General features: G+C 41.1%; 1 protein-coding gene across 1 annotated transcript in view; it reads right to left on the bottom strand.

The window, feature by feature from the left end:
• Nucleotides 1–2585: 2585 nt before the first annotated feature.
• LOC126100436 (protein sidekick-2-like) overlaps nt 2586–14683 on the bottom strand; it is a 720869-nt gene continuing 708771 nt past the window's right edge. Inside the window, exon 6 of the mRNA XM_049911040.1 lies at nt 2586–3051. Coding sequence (XP_049766997.1) covers nt 2912–3051 — 140 coding nt within the window. The 3' untranslated portion in view covers nt 2586–2911. The remainder of the gene's footprint in view (nt 3052–14683) is intronic.

Below are 14683 nucleotides of genomic sequence, written 5' to 3' on the forward strand. Positions count from 1 at the left end.
CCAGAGGTGAAGTGGTCAGCGCATCTGCCTAGTAAGCAGGAGACTTGGATTCGAATGCCCACACAGGAAAATTTTCAAGTTTCCCCATTGATTTAAGACCATGTCCACTGGCAGCTAACGTCTTCCATTCCTTTGTGTCTAATAGTTTCTTTAATACTCCTTTAACTTCTCCAGTGGTCTCCTACATCTACAACTGGCGTTATACGTGGGTAAATAATACCAAAGATTCGCATATCATAGTAGTGTTTTAGGTAGTTTATTTGCCAAAGGAAACGTACAGAACGTTGAAATCAAAAATAAGAGACATGTAAATAATGATATCTTCAGAGTCATCTGCTGTATCACTTACATTTTCAGTTGTATTAACATGAGGATGGAAGAGTTCTTTTCGCATTTCACTTGATATACATATGACTATATCATAAAATCGACAACCGTCCACAGTGTCTATTTTCAACAGTCTTACATAGAGATAAATGTTTGTCGACAGTCTTACGTACAGATAAATGTTTGTAAATAGTATGTATGCTTCACCTCTTTAGATCCAAAAGTAGACCAGAATCGTTTTTCACTTACACTCACAGATTTAGTTTAAGCATTAGCGGGTAAATGTTAATTGCGTCCATGAACTGAATTGTCTTTAGTTCTGCGTCCTCACCGAACACAACGGCTACGGCGGCAATGAAGAAGATGGAACTATAGAGATGGCGCGCAAACTTCTCACTGTCCCTGCCTAATCACTTCAGTCTGAAAGCGCCACAGCCAACGATGCGTCTACGAGGTTCGGATCCCATTTATGAAACTTGGAAGATCGTTGTAATTAAACTTAACAGAGATGTAATTACGATGCTATAGTGGGAAAGTTTGGAGTAAAACGTAGATTTAATGGCTATTTTTTTTCCAGAGATATGAGCGTTCTGTCCTCGTTCTCGATTTTATAGCTATCCCGAAAGTAATAGTATGAAACTTCTGCGGGAAACTTGACTGATTTTGTTCCTGTTCTGGAGAGATACCAGCAATTCATTTATGCGAATGTTCCTTGCCTTACGACAAACACAGTTAAAGGAATTAACAACGTCCGTTGTAGCCAGCATTTCTGGTGTAATTATCCCCTGAAACCTATTTCAAGTTGTTTCTTTGGAATTCACAACAGAGGTCCCAGTCCAAGTTCTCCAACGTTGGTAATCATCGTAATATGTCATCTACAGTGATTTAGTGAAGTAATTTAAGGAATATAAAATCTCTCAATTACTAGAAAATAAACCTAACGAAGTCGTCAAAGGAAGATTACGAGAAACGAAATTCGAAACAGCAATGATTTTTATGATTATTAACCATTTTCAACACACACAAAAATTCAGAATTGAAAGATGCTGACTTGGCCAGAGGGCACATGTGCGTCACGAACGGAAGTAAACGAGATGTCACGGAAAAAACTGCTGCATAGGGTACAAGTAGCGCGTAAGTTGTAAGCAACAGAAGAGATTTTCACTCATAAATGTAGAAACATTGAAATAAAAATATAGCTGAAAACAGAATTCGCATTAATGGTTAGGAAAATCTGAAATTATAGTGTGTAGAGACGAAACTGAGAAGTTGAAAGACCAAAGGAAGAAGAGAACGGTAGAAGAGAGGGAAGTAAAAAGTGAGCAAAATTTACGAGTAGATGTAAAATCGATTTAACTTTTGAAATGCGATCCTCACGGGAAGAAATAAAGTACCGTAAAACTAATCAGTGGATTCTTAATATTTCCGTGTGGTTCATGATACTGAGAGAATACTTTTTGGATGTACGTAGTAAATGATTAGTTCTCTTGTTTTACTCACTCAGTAAGATATGGGGATTCTTTGTTCTGATTCTCTAATGGAAATATGTACATTTTCAGTGAAATGTCATGAGTGAAGAAAAACTGCATATAGGAAATGGGATGTTCGATGTTTGAGGTTACTCCTTTAATAAAGAGAAGTCGGTAAACATTCTAAATAATGGAGAAACTTTGTTTATGAGAAATGCAGTTTCACCTCTCTTGTCGTGAATTTCGTATGCTTAAGCTCGTCAGTAGTGATCCATTAAACAGTCCTGCAGTTCAGAATATAGCTTATTGACCGATTTCGTCCATAATCAAATCACGTCTTTGACACTGCTCAATGGTGGCATCTCGTAGTCACAGCACGGAGTGCCTCCAGCTTTGCAAAAAAATTGATACCACTCCGGTATGAATAAGTATTAAGCTACACGTTCGAGACATCAGCAAAGGTAACTACGATAAGTTACAGTTGCAACTGCAATGCCGAAACGTTACGTAAGCTTGAACATCGTATGGCATCGGAAGCCATAACAAAATACGACGTCGGCTTATAGAATACCTCCGCAGATTATTTTTAAATACTGCACGTTGGCTCCTCTAGTCCCGGAGGCGGTATTGTGTTACGATACCGGTATCTAAAAATTTTCGTAGCGCTGTTTGAGGCTTTCCCGGCGCTGCATCTGCTTGATAGGTTCCCGGGATTTACGCCGGATCATATTGTAGAAACCGCACAATATTTCAGCGAGACAACTGCCCGCCATCTTCAGGTGCAATTTTCGTTGCATTCGACTTATCGTCACCGAACGATGTAAGGAACAAAAACAGCAAGCTCCGCAGGTACCGGACAGTTTCACGCTTACGGCAGCTGACCTACAGACGCGCCAGCATTCTGCTGTCGGAAAATATCCGCTGAGAGTAGGAAGAGTGTTGACGATAGGACGAAAGTGAGAGCACCTTTGGTCGAAACACCGGCCTATTCCAGTCTCGGTTCCGTGCGCGAGGTGCGGGCAAAGCAGTACGTCTTCGTACTGCCGTCACGATGCCGAGCAGGTGTTGGCGTCCTTCGGTGGGTCAATCCGCCGCCCCCAGGCGCCGCAGCCGCCTCACGGCAGAGCAGGATTGGCGAGGGCGGTCGCCAACGCCCCCAGCAGCAGAGCCCGCCCCACGGCATGCCGGAGGACCTGCGGGGACTGCACGCCGCCGGCGGAGTTCTTGTCGCGCTGCATCGCCGCCGGGTGCTCACCTGCGCAGAAGACAAGGCGGAAGTTTGCTTAGTAATTAACAGTTCTGGGAGAGAGAATGGAAGGTGTGTGGGTGCATACGACACGCTGTTTTGCTGCGGGCGACATTCTGCGGAGGTACAAGATGGGGGTTTGGTCACGTTGATCATAACCCCATGCACCCACAACGAAAGAACAGTTGCCTAAAAATTGACAATCAGAATTCAATATCTAGTAGAAATCATTCAACTATCTGAATTTAATTTAATCGTAAAACAAGCAGAGAGAAAGTCATTAAATTTCGAAAAACTTGTAAAATTACATGGAATGGGTACAATAAATAGTCAATACCTGATACGAGGGAAATGTAAAAAATTACATCGCAGTAATCAGTTCCAAGCTTTATATGCCTGAGGTAGATCGGTAACAAAAGATATAGAAAAAGAAAGAGAAAAATCAAATATAATATATATATATATATATATATATATATATATATATATATTTCGCGGATGGATCACTTAGGACCACGCGCAATCAACATTTGTTGGCCTTCCTTTTCGCCCAGTATTCCTTCATACGCAACGAATGAGCTAGCTTTCGTTGCTTAGACCACGTATGTCGGTTAAGTTTTTTGTCTTCTTCCTCAAAATCCCGTGTGTCTGTGATTTTTCTGATTCCATTTCTGTCATGTAGATCTGGATACCCTAATTCTCTCCGGTCCTTTTTCGTCTGTTCGTACCAGTTTGGTCTTGTAGTTTTGTTCTTTAAAAATGTGTGGATTTTGTGCGTTAACCCATGCTTTCTAACTGCCCCATGCGCATTGTGTCTGGTATTTTAGAGATATTTTTCTATATTTCTGCATTGGTTTCTGAATAATGCACACCGTCTTTAGCTCTTTCCTAGGGTTTTTCTTATTATTTTACGTTCTTTCACTTCCAAATCCCCTTTTAGTGTTCTGTGTTGAAGATTTAGTGTCTCAGATGTATAGAGGGCTTCGGGTTTAATTACTGTTGTTTAATGTCGTATTTTGCAGTTCCACGAGAGACTCTTTTTGTTGCACACGTTTTTTGCTAACTGAAACGTCGTCTCTATTTTCTGGACTCTTGATTTGAAAGATTTCTTTTCATTACAGTTTTCTGCAAATCATTTACCTAAATACTTAAATTCTTTTACTCGAGAGATGTAGTTATTACCAATTTTGAGATCAGAAGGTGCATCTTTGATGTCAGTCATAATTTCTTTTCAAATGAATTTTCTAATCTTATTATTGCTGTCTGCTCTTGTAATAATTCTAGCTGTTTCTGTGTATCGGTAATGTCTTGGGCGATCAGTGCCATGTCATCAGCAAATGCTAAACCGTCTAATTCTATGCCCGTACGTTTTTGTCCCAGTCTATGTGCTGGCATAGCCACCTGTGGCGTAGGAACAGCGTTTTTGATTTGCAATCAAAACATCCTCCAACTCGGGTTTGAACGAGGTCACCACTTAAATTTTCAATAAAAATTATCAGTAACGTCGGCCTAAGCCTTCCAGCATAAAAGTCACGCTCCAAAGAGGGTGGAGGAGCGGACAGAGATTCACGACACTCTCTTACCCTTGGGGTAAGAAACTATCCATAAAGGAGGAAGAATTAGCAATGATCCACGACATGAGCATGCAGAAGCAAATGGAAACAATTGCATTAAAGACACTTGATGTGTAGCCTCTGGATATGTGGTCCATAACTGCAAAAGTGTCTTGACAATTTTTCCATTGGCAATTGATTCCGAATCAGTCCCCCATTTGAAACGCTGGAAGAAAAATGCCATGGCTATGAGATAATAATGTAATAACTGACGAAAGGTAGTCTTACACGAGTCGAGGTGTGAAAGTGTGAACGTGAAAGGTTTGCTATAAAATTTCACGGAAGTTCAAAAGCTCAATCTAGAAATAGCAGCGTAAGTGAAGTTAAATGGAAGAAAGACAAGGAAAAGAAAATGTTATAAACGAGAAAGTTTGGTTGTGAATAGGAAGCTAGGGCAGAGAGTGAGTTACTCTGACCCGTTGAGGAATGAGGTTATTCTCATCAGCATCGTCAGCAAACCAACACTGACAACATGGTTAGCCACAAATGTCGACGTTGCAAGCCGAAAATGAAGAGATAGCGAAATTATATGAGGATATTGAACGGGTAATTCAGGACGTAAAGGGAGATGAAAATCTAATAGTCATTGCGGATTGGAATGCGTTTGTAGGGGAAGGAGTAGAAAAAAGGGTTACGGGAGAATATTGGCTTGGTAGTAGGAATGAGAGAGGCGAGAGACTAATTGAGTTCTGTAGTAAATTTTAGCTAGTATTAGCGAATGCCGTTCAAGAATAAGAAGAGGAGGTAGTGTACTTCAAAAAAGCCAGGAGACACTGGTAGATTTAAGTTATATTACATCATGGTCAGGCAGAGATTTCTAAGTCAGACACTGGATCATAGGCTGAAGTTCAAGAAGGCAGTCAGAAAGAATCAGTGCGTAAAGAAGTGGATACGGAAGTACTATGGAATAAGAGATACGCCTGAAGTTCTTGGAGGCAATAGGTACTGCGATAACGAATAGTTCAGTAGGCTATTCAGTTGTAGAGGAATGGACATCAATGAAAAGCGGAATCATAGAAATTGGAAAGAAAAACGCAGGATCAAGGAAGGCAACTGCAAGGAAACCACGGGTAACAGAAGAAATACTTCAGTTGATTGATGAAAGAAGGAAGTAGAAAGATGTTCAGGGAAATTCAGGAACATAGAAATACAGTTCACTTAGAAATGAAATAAACAGAAAGTGCAGGGAATGGGAGGCGGAATGGCTACACAAAAAAATGTGAAGCAATTGAGAAGGAAATGATTGTCGGATGGAATTAAACAACGTATACAAAGCCAAAAGAACCTTCGGTGAAATGAAAAGCAAGGCTGGTAACATAAAGAGTGCAATGGGAATTCCACTGTTAAATGTAGAGGAGAGAGCGGATAGGTGCAAAGGGTACGCTGGAAACCTCAATGAGGAGGAACATTTGTCTGTAGACGTGGTAGAAGAGGAAACAGAAATCGATATAATAAAGATACGAGATCCAGTATTACGATCAGAATTTAAAAGAGCTCTGGAAGACTTAAAATCAAATAAATCGGAAGCAACAGATAATATTCCTTCGGAATTTCTAAAATCATTGGGGAAGTGGCCACAGAGCGACTACTGACAATGATGTGTAGAATGTACGAGTCTAGCGACATACCAACTGAATTTAGGAAGAATATTATCTTACACAATTCCGACAATTGCAAGGGGCGACAGGTACGTGAATCATAGTACAGTAAGCTTAGCAGCTCATGAATCGAAGCTGCTGACAAGAATAATATACAGACGAATGGAAAAGAAAATTGGGTATCTGTTATATGATCAGTTTGCCTTTAGGAGAGGTAAAGGCACTAGAGAGGCAGTTTTCACGTTGTTATTGATAATGTATGCAAGACTAAAGAAAAACCAACACTCGCTCATTGGATATGTCGACTTGTAAAAAGCGTTCAAAACTGTAAAATGGCGGAATATGTTCGAAATTCTGAGAAAAGACGAGTAACATACTATACGGACAAGAGAGAAGAAGGAACAATAACATTGGAAAACCAAGTATGAATTTCTCGGATTAAAAATCAGTAAGAGAGTGATGTAGACTTTCATTCCTGCTCTTAGTATATATATATCGAAGACGCAATGACAGAAATACAAGCACTGTTAAAGAGTGGAATTAAAGTTCAATGCCAAAGGATATCCATGATAAGATTCGCTGATGACGATATTATCCTCAGTGAAATTGAAGAAGTATTACATGATCTGATAAATGCAATGAGGAGTCTAGTGACTACAGAACAAGGCTTGAGAGTAAATTGAAGAAAGACAGAAGTACTGAGAAGTTGCAGAAATGAGATCAGAGCGAAACTTAACCTCAGGATTGGTGATCACAAAGTAGATGAAGTTGAGGAATGCTGCTACCGAACTAGCATAGTGTCCATGACGGACACTTACTGAGCCTTTCTGCTGGTTTACTTAACATGGGACCAGTAGCTCTTTGGATTTTCCGCCACATTTCTATAGCGATTTTCGTTGTGGAAACTATTAAATGCATCTCGTATTGAAATCCGCACCAAATTTCGAGCCTCAGTAAAACTTCACCAATCTTGGAGATTTTGCGTTCGTCTAAATTATACGTGCCTTTTGCGGTGCTCCTGCAACAGCTATCTGTCGTGTTTTGTGTACCGAATACCTCGAGTGCTGTTGATACTATTTCTTTGAACTTAAGCCACATATGGTCTTCATTTACATAGTTTCCAAGTATTGGAGACTATGTCTTAGAAAGACGTCACCCGAATTTTTATCTGCTTTTATAAATAGATATATTTCGCGCTTAGTTTTGGTGAATTTCTGTGTTACGGAAGTGAGCCTCGCTACTACTGCGTGTTCACTAATCCCTGTTTCCGTCGTGATGCTCAGGATTATTTGTGGCTAAGAGGTCATGTGTGTTTTCGTAACCATTTACAATTTGAATGGCCTCGTCAACTAATTGTTAAAAATAATTTAAAAAAAGCGTTTAGAACAATTACGGAAGTTGTTTTCTATATACAATAGGGTATATGAAAATGTATTTTTGTCAACAGACGGAAGGTAGATTGAAGTAACTGCCAACTATAATTGTATGAGTAGGGTACCTATTTGTGATGAGACTCAAGTTTTCTTTGAACTGTTCAGCAACTGTTTCATCTGAGACAGGGGGTTGGTAAAAGGAGCCAGTTATTAATTTATTCTGGCTGTCAAATATAACTTCTGCCCATACTAAGTTACAGGAACTATCTGCTTCAAAGTCTATTGTGAGCTTACATTATTTTTCCCTAAGTTGTCCTTCTTGTTTCTGTTGTAGTGCAGATAATTAGATTTAGGGCTTTTCACTCCAGAACCGAAGATGCTTTCTCTGTGACCCTGTAAATACCAGAGCTAAACAATGTAGAACAACAACGTACGTTACAAGCGTAGCATTCTGCATTACTTCATTTCCTTTTTTCTAACATTTTAAAATTGTAAGTCGACTTTAGATGACATGTCAATCATAGATGTTCTTATCTCTATTTAGTGAACGTGTTTTCAGTTATGCTTTGAACATTGCCCCACTACACTTTATTAACTAATGTTTTTAGAGAGTAAATTAATATGGAGTATGTCGTTCTTCTTTTCAAACATTCACATACCCATTTCTTCTTTCCCTATTGTCTTTTGCGTATGCAGTTGTAGTAATTAAAGTAAGTACAAATTCAGTGGTCAAAAAGAAATGATTAGCGTACATTCGCATTCTCGTTACATCGTTTCTTTCTTGTTGCTCCCATATAGATGGACTGTTTCTATCGCAGTCAGTAAGCGTGAAAGGAAGCTACCGTACAGACAGAGGAATCTATATTTATAATTGGCAGAACTAATTACATACTGACATAATCGTTGGTATTGCTTTCGTTTCCCAAAAGTTATAAATATTTCGATTTCGGAAAAGAAGCTCTGTATTTGGCCAAGATGTCGAAGAAGAAGGTCCCTTACGTACTGGTCGTATCGAGTAAGATGTGGTGACGGCGGTTTGAAAGCGGACAGAGGTACTACAGGGAAGGGCGTCCCTTACCTGAGGGATCGCTACTCAAGCTACCTGGCGAAGGGGCAAGTGTGGCAAATGGAACGGCCGTGGCAAATGTTCGGCGTGGCAAATGTCTGGCATTCGACACACCGGACCCTGACACTAATCCGCCAGGCGGGTTGGTGCCAGGGACCGGCACGCCTTTCCGCCCGGAAAGCAGTGCGTTAGACCACACGGCTATACAGGCGGGCTTTTATTTGTTACTTCGTTGTTACTAACTCTATTTGGTAGACAAGAACTGGATGTACCTGCACAATTACATCACGGTACTACATATATTTTAGGAGATGCGACGTCATAAATATTGGGCTGCATGAAAATGAAACTACAAAGAGGAGATCGCTTGAGATACAGGTGAAATACCTGTAGAAATAAGTCTGAAATATTTTAAAAGCTGTGGGTACATATCTGATCCTAAATGCCTGGAACGATTTCAGGCAAATTTGCTGCACATGTTAGACAAGATCAGGACAGAAATACCATGGGGTAAAACCACAAGCGTTGTGTTGGGATAGGGATGATAACGTGGGGAGAGAAGAGGGTAGGAGATGATGGATAGACAAAAAGTAGGATGGAGGAGATAGGTTACGATGGGAGAGAAGGAGACAGAGAGGTATAGGTAGATAGAGGGATGAGAAGGAGGTGGAGAAAGTGATGAGGACCAGATGGAGAGACAGAGCGTGGGAAGAAGAGGGTAGCGAGAAGGAGAGGAGGACATGTACAAAGGGATGAGGAGAAAGGATGGATAGAGAAAAGGGAGAGGAGGAGATGGACAAAGGCAAGAGACAGATGTATGGACAGAGAAAGGAAAGAAGATGAGATGGAAGAGAGGAGGGAGTAGAAGCGAGAGGGAAAGAAGGACAGGGAGAGGTGGAGGAGAAGGTGAACGGGAAGAGGGAGGAGAGAGAGATGCTTAGAAGTGATAGGAGGAGATGAACGAAGAGAAGCTGGAGAGGGAATCAGAAGGGGAAGAGGAGATGTATAGAGGAGAGAAAGAGAGAAAGGCAGATGGATAGAGGAGAAAAGAAACAGGAGGAAATGGATACAGATAAGAGAGAGATGGTGGGCACATGGATGGAGAAAGAAAAGAGGAGAAGATGGAACAGAGAAGGGAGTGTATTCCGCCGCTGATCAGGACGGCACGCAACGGCTTAAAATATACGACGGAATCGCCAAATACAACAGGTGTTATGACATGTGTGGTAAGTATGTACTTTTATTTGCTGAGCTCACAGTTTTGATCTGCCAGGAAGTTTCATATCAGCGCACTCTCAGCTGCGGAGTGAAAATCTCATTCTGGAATATTCTGTAAATTTGCATATTGACAAGTCCTTGGAGATGGAAATGTGCTTTGTCTGTCCATAGATTATTGCACGGTCATTCATTGTCCACTTCCATGGGAGCAAAAAATTCCGGAATGAAAGTTTGCTTCCTGACCAGTTAGCAGAAAGCAGCTCCACAACGTAAATGATTTAGTATGGATAGCAATACAGGATTTTATGCACCGTGCTCGCAGTTATGTTCAACATTCGGGCACTCCTTGTTTGCACGTCACTCTCGACCTCTCCTGCGGTGCTTTGGGCATATTTTCGACAAACGTCTGATCAACTGCTTTCCTCTCACTTCCTCATAGCAGTTCAGAAGAAGCTATCTTTTCGGATTTTGTAATCATTTTCTCCAGACCTTTAGGAGACATCGAAGTAATGCCTTTTTTCATACCCATGAGTGTCTGCAATAGAGTCCTGCAAGACCGAGTAAGCGAGCACAAAATACGAGATGGGGCGAGCACACCCTAACTGGATAGGCTGCCCGCATTAGTTCTTGTGACCGAGCATAGAAGCCGTGACCGAATACGTAGCACGCAACTTCAAACACATTACACGTGTTATTATCCGTGTGAGCCTGCAGCCAGTACGAGATTCTCATTTGTGATGTGTCTCTCTCTCTCTGCAATCATGCAGTGCGAGGAAACCAGTGCAGTAAGACGAAAGATTGAAATCAATGTTTACACATTGAAGAGACGGGAAGGTCTAAAAAGCCAAGTACGGAGCATATTTTTGGTGGTTGTAGACGAAAACAGTGCGTCTACTGGATACGTATCGTGCATAAACTGCTCCACATTATTGTGTTTCCAATCGGGAACCACTCTTTTAAAGAAACACAGTTGCAAGAAACCTCACAAAGATACAGCTCCTTCAGGAATACCGGCAGTAATAAAAAATAGTATTACAGCAAAGTGTGTCGCAATGTGTGCTAAAGATATGAGACCTTTTAATGCTGTTTGCGGTGAAGGTTTCAGAGAACTAGGCCAAGAGTTAATACATCTAGGTGCGCATTATGGAAAAGTTAACGTGGCATATGTCATGCCACATCCCTCTACTATAAGCAGACATGTCAAAGAACAAGCTGATTCAATACGAAACAGTATAATGCCTTCTGTTATTGCGGAAGTTATTAATAAAACATGTGCTGCGATAGTTGATATGTGGACTGATTCGGATAATCAGGTGCACTATATGACGCTTACATCTCATTACATTAACACAGATTGGTCTCTTCTGATCAATGTTTTATTTACAACAAAATTCCCGGACGTTAGGAAGACGGGAGTAAATATTATAAAAGAAAGTGCTCTATGAATTTAGCTGTGTAACGTACCCTTTCTTGGAAACGTTACTTTTGTATTAAAAGAAAGAGAGAGAGAGAGAGAGAGAGAGAGAGAGAGAGAGAGAGAAAAGGAGGCGTTGTATTTGTACAGTACAGAGCAGCGAGCCGTGGCGAGGCGAGGTGAGAAGTCAGCGGTGACCGGTCATGCTCGGTTATCCGCGTGTCCGGAATCCGGACATCAGACATGGGGCGAGTACGTGACCGAGCCGAGTCGTATGGGGCCGGACACGAGCGGCTCGGTCCCCACGTCAACAGGCGAGCCGTGACCGGTCAAACATGGAGCGTTGCAGCACTCTAGTCTGCAACTTCTGTTGGGCTACTGGCGCACAGTCACCGTTCTTGTAAAAGAGCTCTGCCAACAGCCTGGAATCCTTAAAGAAGATAATCATGCTGGAGGCAAGCTAAACAACAGCTTTGTGCCGTGCGTTGGTTGGTGTGCGTATTCTGAGGCCTATAGTGGCATCTATTGGTGAAACTTAGTTTTTTTTGGTTCCCCCATAAACCTTTCCATCGCGTCAATATTGTTCAAATTTGACGCGATTCTGTGTTCTACAGCGTTTTGAAATTAGGTTTTTAATTAGGGACTCCCCGTTTAACATTTTCAGCTTAATGTTTCAGTTGTTAATCCATGATGGCTTCTATCTGTCGTTCACGCTAATCCTTGTGCCCGTCTCGCCGAGGCCGAAACACACAACTCCTAGCCCAACCGTGCACAGCAGTCCATCAGCTCTTGAAGCTCACGACGACAAGGTCTAAAATAATTCTGCGAAGCTCGTTATGTTATAAAAGTCCCCTCCAAAGTATCTCCAATTGGAATTTCATTTATCTCACTTCCATCGCTTTTTGGATGTTTGGCTCAAAAGAACTGCGCCTCTATAATAGGTCGAATCTCAAACAACTCGCTCTGCTCCTTGGAGAGGAGACTGAAGAGTGCTTAAAGTAAACAGTGCAAGTCTTCAAAAATAATCGGCCGTCTACAAAAAATGTCATAATCCTTATCGCAGGGAGTATCATAAGGCTGGACATAAGCTTTTGAATATACTGTAAGCTCAACAGGTGTCGTTGTTCACTTGCATGAAACTTAATATGTGCGTTATGAATATATCTCCGGTATCGAAGTACAGATACACAGCGAAAGGAAATTAGTGAGGAGGTAAAATAAAGTAGTAGAAACAACAGTAAGTTATAGATATGGCGAGTACTGTGGAGTTGCGTATTGCAACAGGGGAGAAAAGCACCTTGTAGCACAGCCTGACTGAGAGTAGGAATCAGTTTGTAACCCTGAGACTTTTCAGAGATGTGCAACACTTCTAGAGATGCGTCAGTAGCTGAGCAATTCAGCCCCATATACAGAAGTTGTTTAATTACGTAATAATCATGTTTCCGCTCAAGGATTAATACTATAAACTTAATTACGATTCCAATTATAATGATCACGGGCCTACTGTGTAATTAATTGACGAGTCAATAAACTCAATCAGCAAATTAATTCATTATTAACAGTTTGCCTCAGATATCTGAAACCATAAGTGTGTTTCCTAGGCAAAGGACCATCGGATGATAAGAACGGATCGTATCCAATGTTTACCGATCATACTTCACGTTCTCCTTGGCCCACAATGTGATATAAGTCTTGTACCCATATCCGTTTCTTCAACTGAATTTCTTTATTGCGATCGGCCTATTTCGGCTGCTATTGCCACTGTCACGCTATCTATGAATAATACACAGAATTTTATCCTTATTAGGTTAAATTTTTTTGTATTTACATATAATGGCTATATGGTGTGTGTATACGTTGATACTTATGCCTAGTCATTCTTGACATCTATTTCATGTCGGTGGTACTGTCGCTTATTAAATTACTGTCTATGATTTTGAGATCCATGTTTGCCGTTTGGCGAAATTGCGACAGCTTTTTGGTCATTTTTAGCATCAGTGGAGTTGCCCAAGTTTAAAAAAGAGCAACAAGCTGTTACAAGTTCTCTAAAGTAGAAATGCATATCACAAAGTCATAGGCAGAAATTTAAAAAGACACAGTACCCACTGATGTGATATCGAAGTCAACACCTTATAGCCATAAAATCTATATACAATAAATTTAAGTTAATAATGGTAAAATTATATGTATTATTCTTAGATACCTTGGCCATGGCAATTTTAGCCGAAATTATCAAAAATGGCTCTGAGCACTATGCGACTAAACTGCTGAGGTCATCAGTCGCCTAGAACTTAGAACTAATTAAACCTAACTAACCTAAGGACATCACACACATCCATGCCCGAGGCAGGATTCGAACCTGCGACCGTAGCAGTCCCGCGGTTCCGGACTGCGCGCCTAGAACCACTAGACCACCGCGGCCTGCTCCGAAATTATCCTATCACAGTAAAGAAATTCAATTGATGCAACAGACTTGGGTTCATATATACATGGTGTAGCGGGTGTCAATGCAGTTATTTTTATATGTGATTCCTCAGTATGGATACACATCAGTGTTCCGGCTGGTTTTTTTTTTTTTTTTTCCTAAGACGAACAGTCTCTCCACAAACATGTCACAAAGTATACAACGTGATGTTTCCTGCATGGTCTTACTGAATCACTAAGTAGGGCTCGCCTGTCAGTATAGACTTATCGTTTTGGCGTTCATGCATCCACAATTCAACCACTGGCCTGCTGCCCAGGGGAAAACCAGCCCTAATTGCTTGCCCTTGCCACATGTATTTGGTCTTGCTAACCATTCCTAAAACACACGACTTGTAATGGCTATAGCTATTGGTCAGAAAATGATGTAAATACGGATGTAATACTGAGTACACAGTCCTCAGTCACTAGTTGAAATATCTGCATTTATACCCATTACATCCAGAATATATTTAATCTTCTGATTAGTTAAGTTCAGAAAGTCACAAGACGACGATAAATCAGTAGGTTGGGAGCCGTCACGTTCAAATTTCTAATGCAGATACGCAATGTCGCGCATTGAACTACTTTCCCCAATGTAATGGTCGTATCTACATGCCAGGAGAAATCATCGTCCGGCTGGACCAGAGCCCCAGAACCGTCGTCACTACAATGGCCGGTAAAGAGAACTATATCAACTACATGCTCTCGGAGTAGGCACACTGCTGTACAGTGTCCGATTCCTTAAAACCACAGAGACCCGCTGTCCGGCCTCTGTTCTACTGCAGATCTTACAAGCCAACACTTTCATACACGTATTAGTCTGGTCATTTGCAGAATTATAATGTTACTTAAAATCCCTCTTGATTGCAATTTTCTTTTATTATTCATATGACCGG

This window comes from Schistocerca cancellata, chromosome 9 (assembly GCF_023864275.1).
Source record: "Schistocerca cancellata isolate TAMUIC-IGC-003103 chromosome 9, iqSchCanc2.1, whole genome shotgun sequence".
Classification (NCBI taxonomy): Eukaryota; Metazoa; Arthropoda; class Insecta; order Orthoptera; family Acrididae; genus Schistocerca; species Schistocerca cancellata.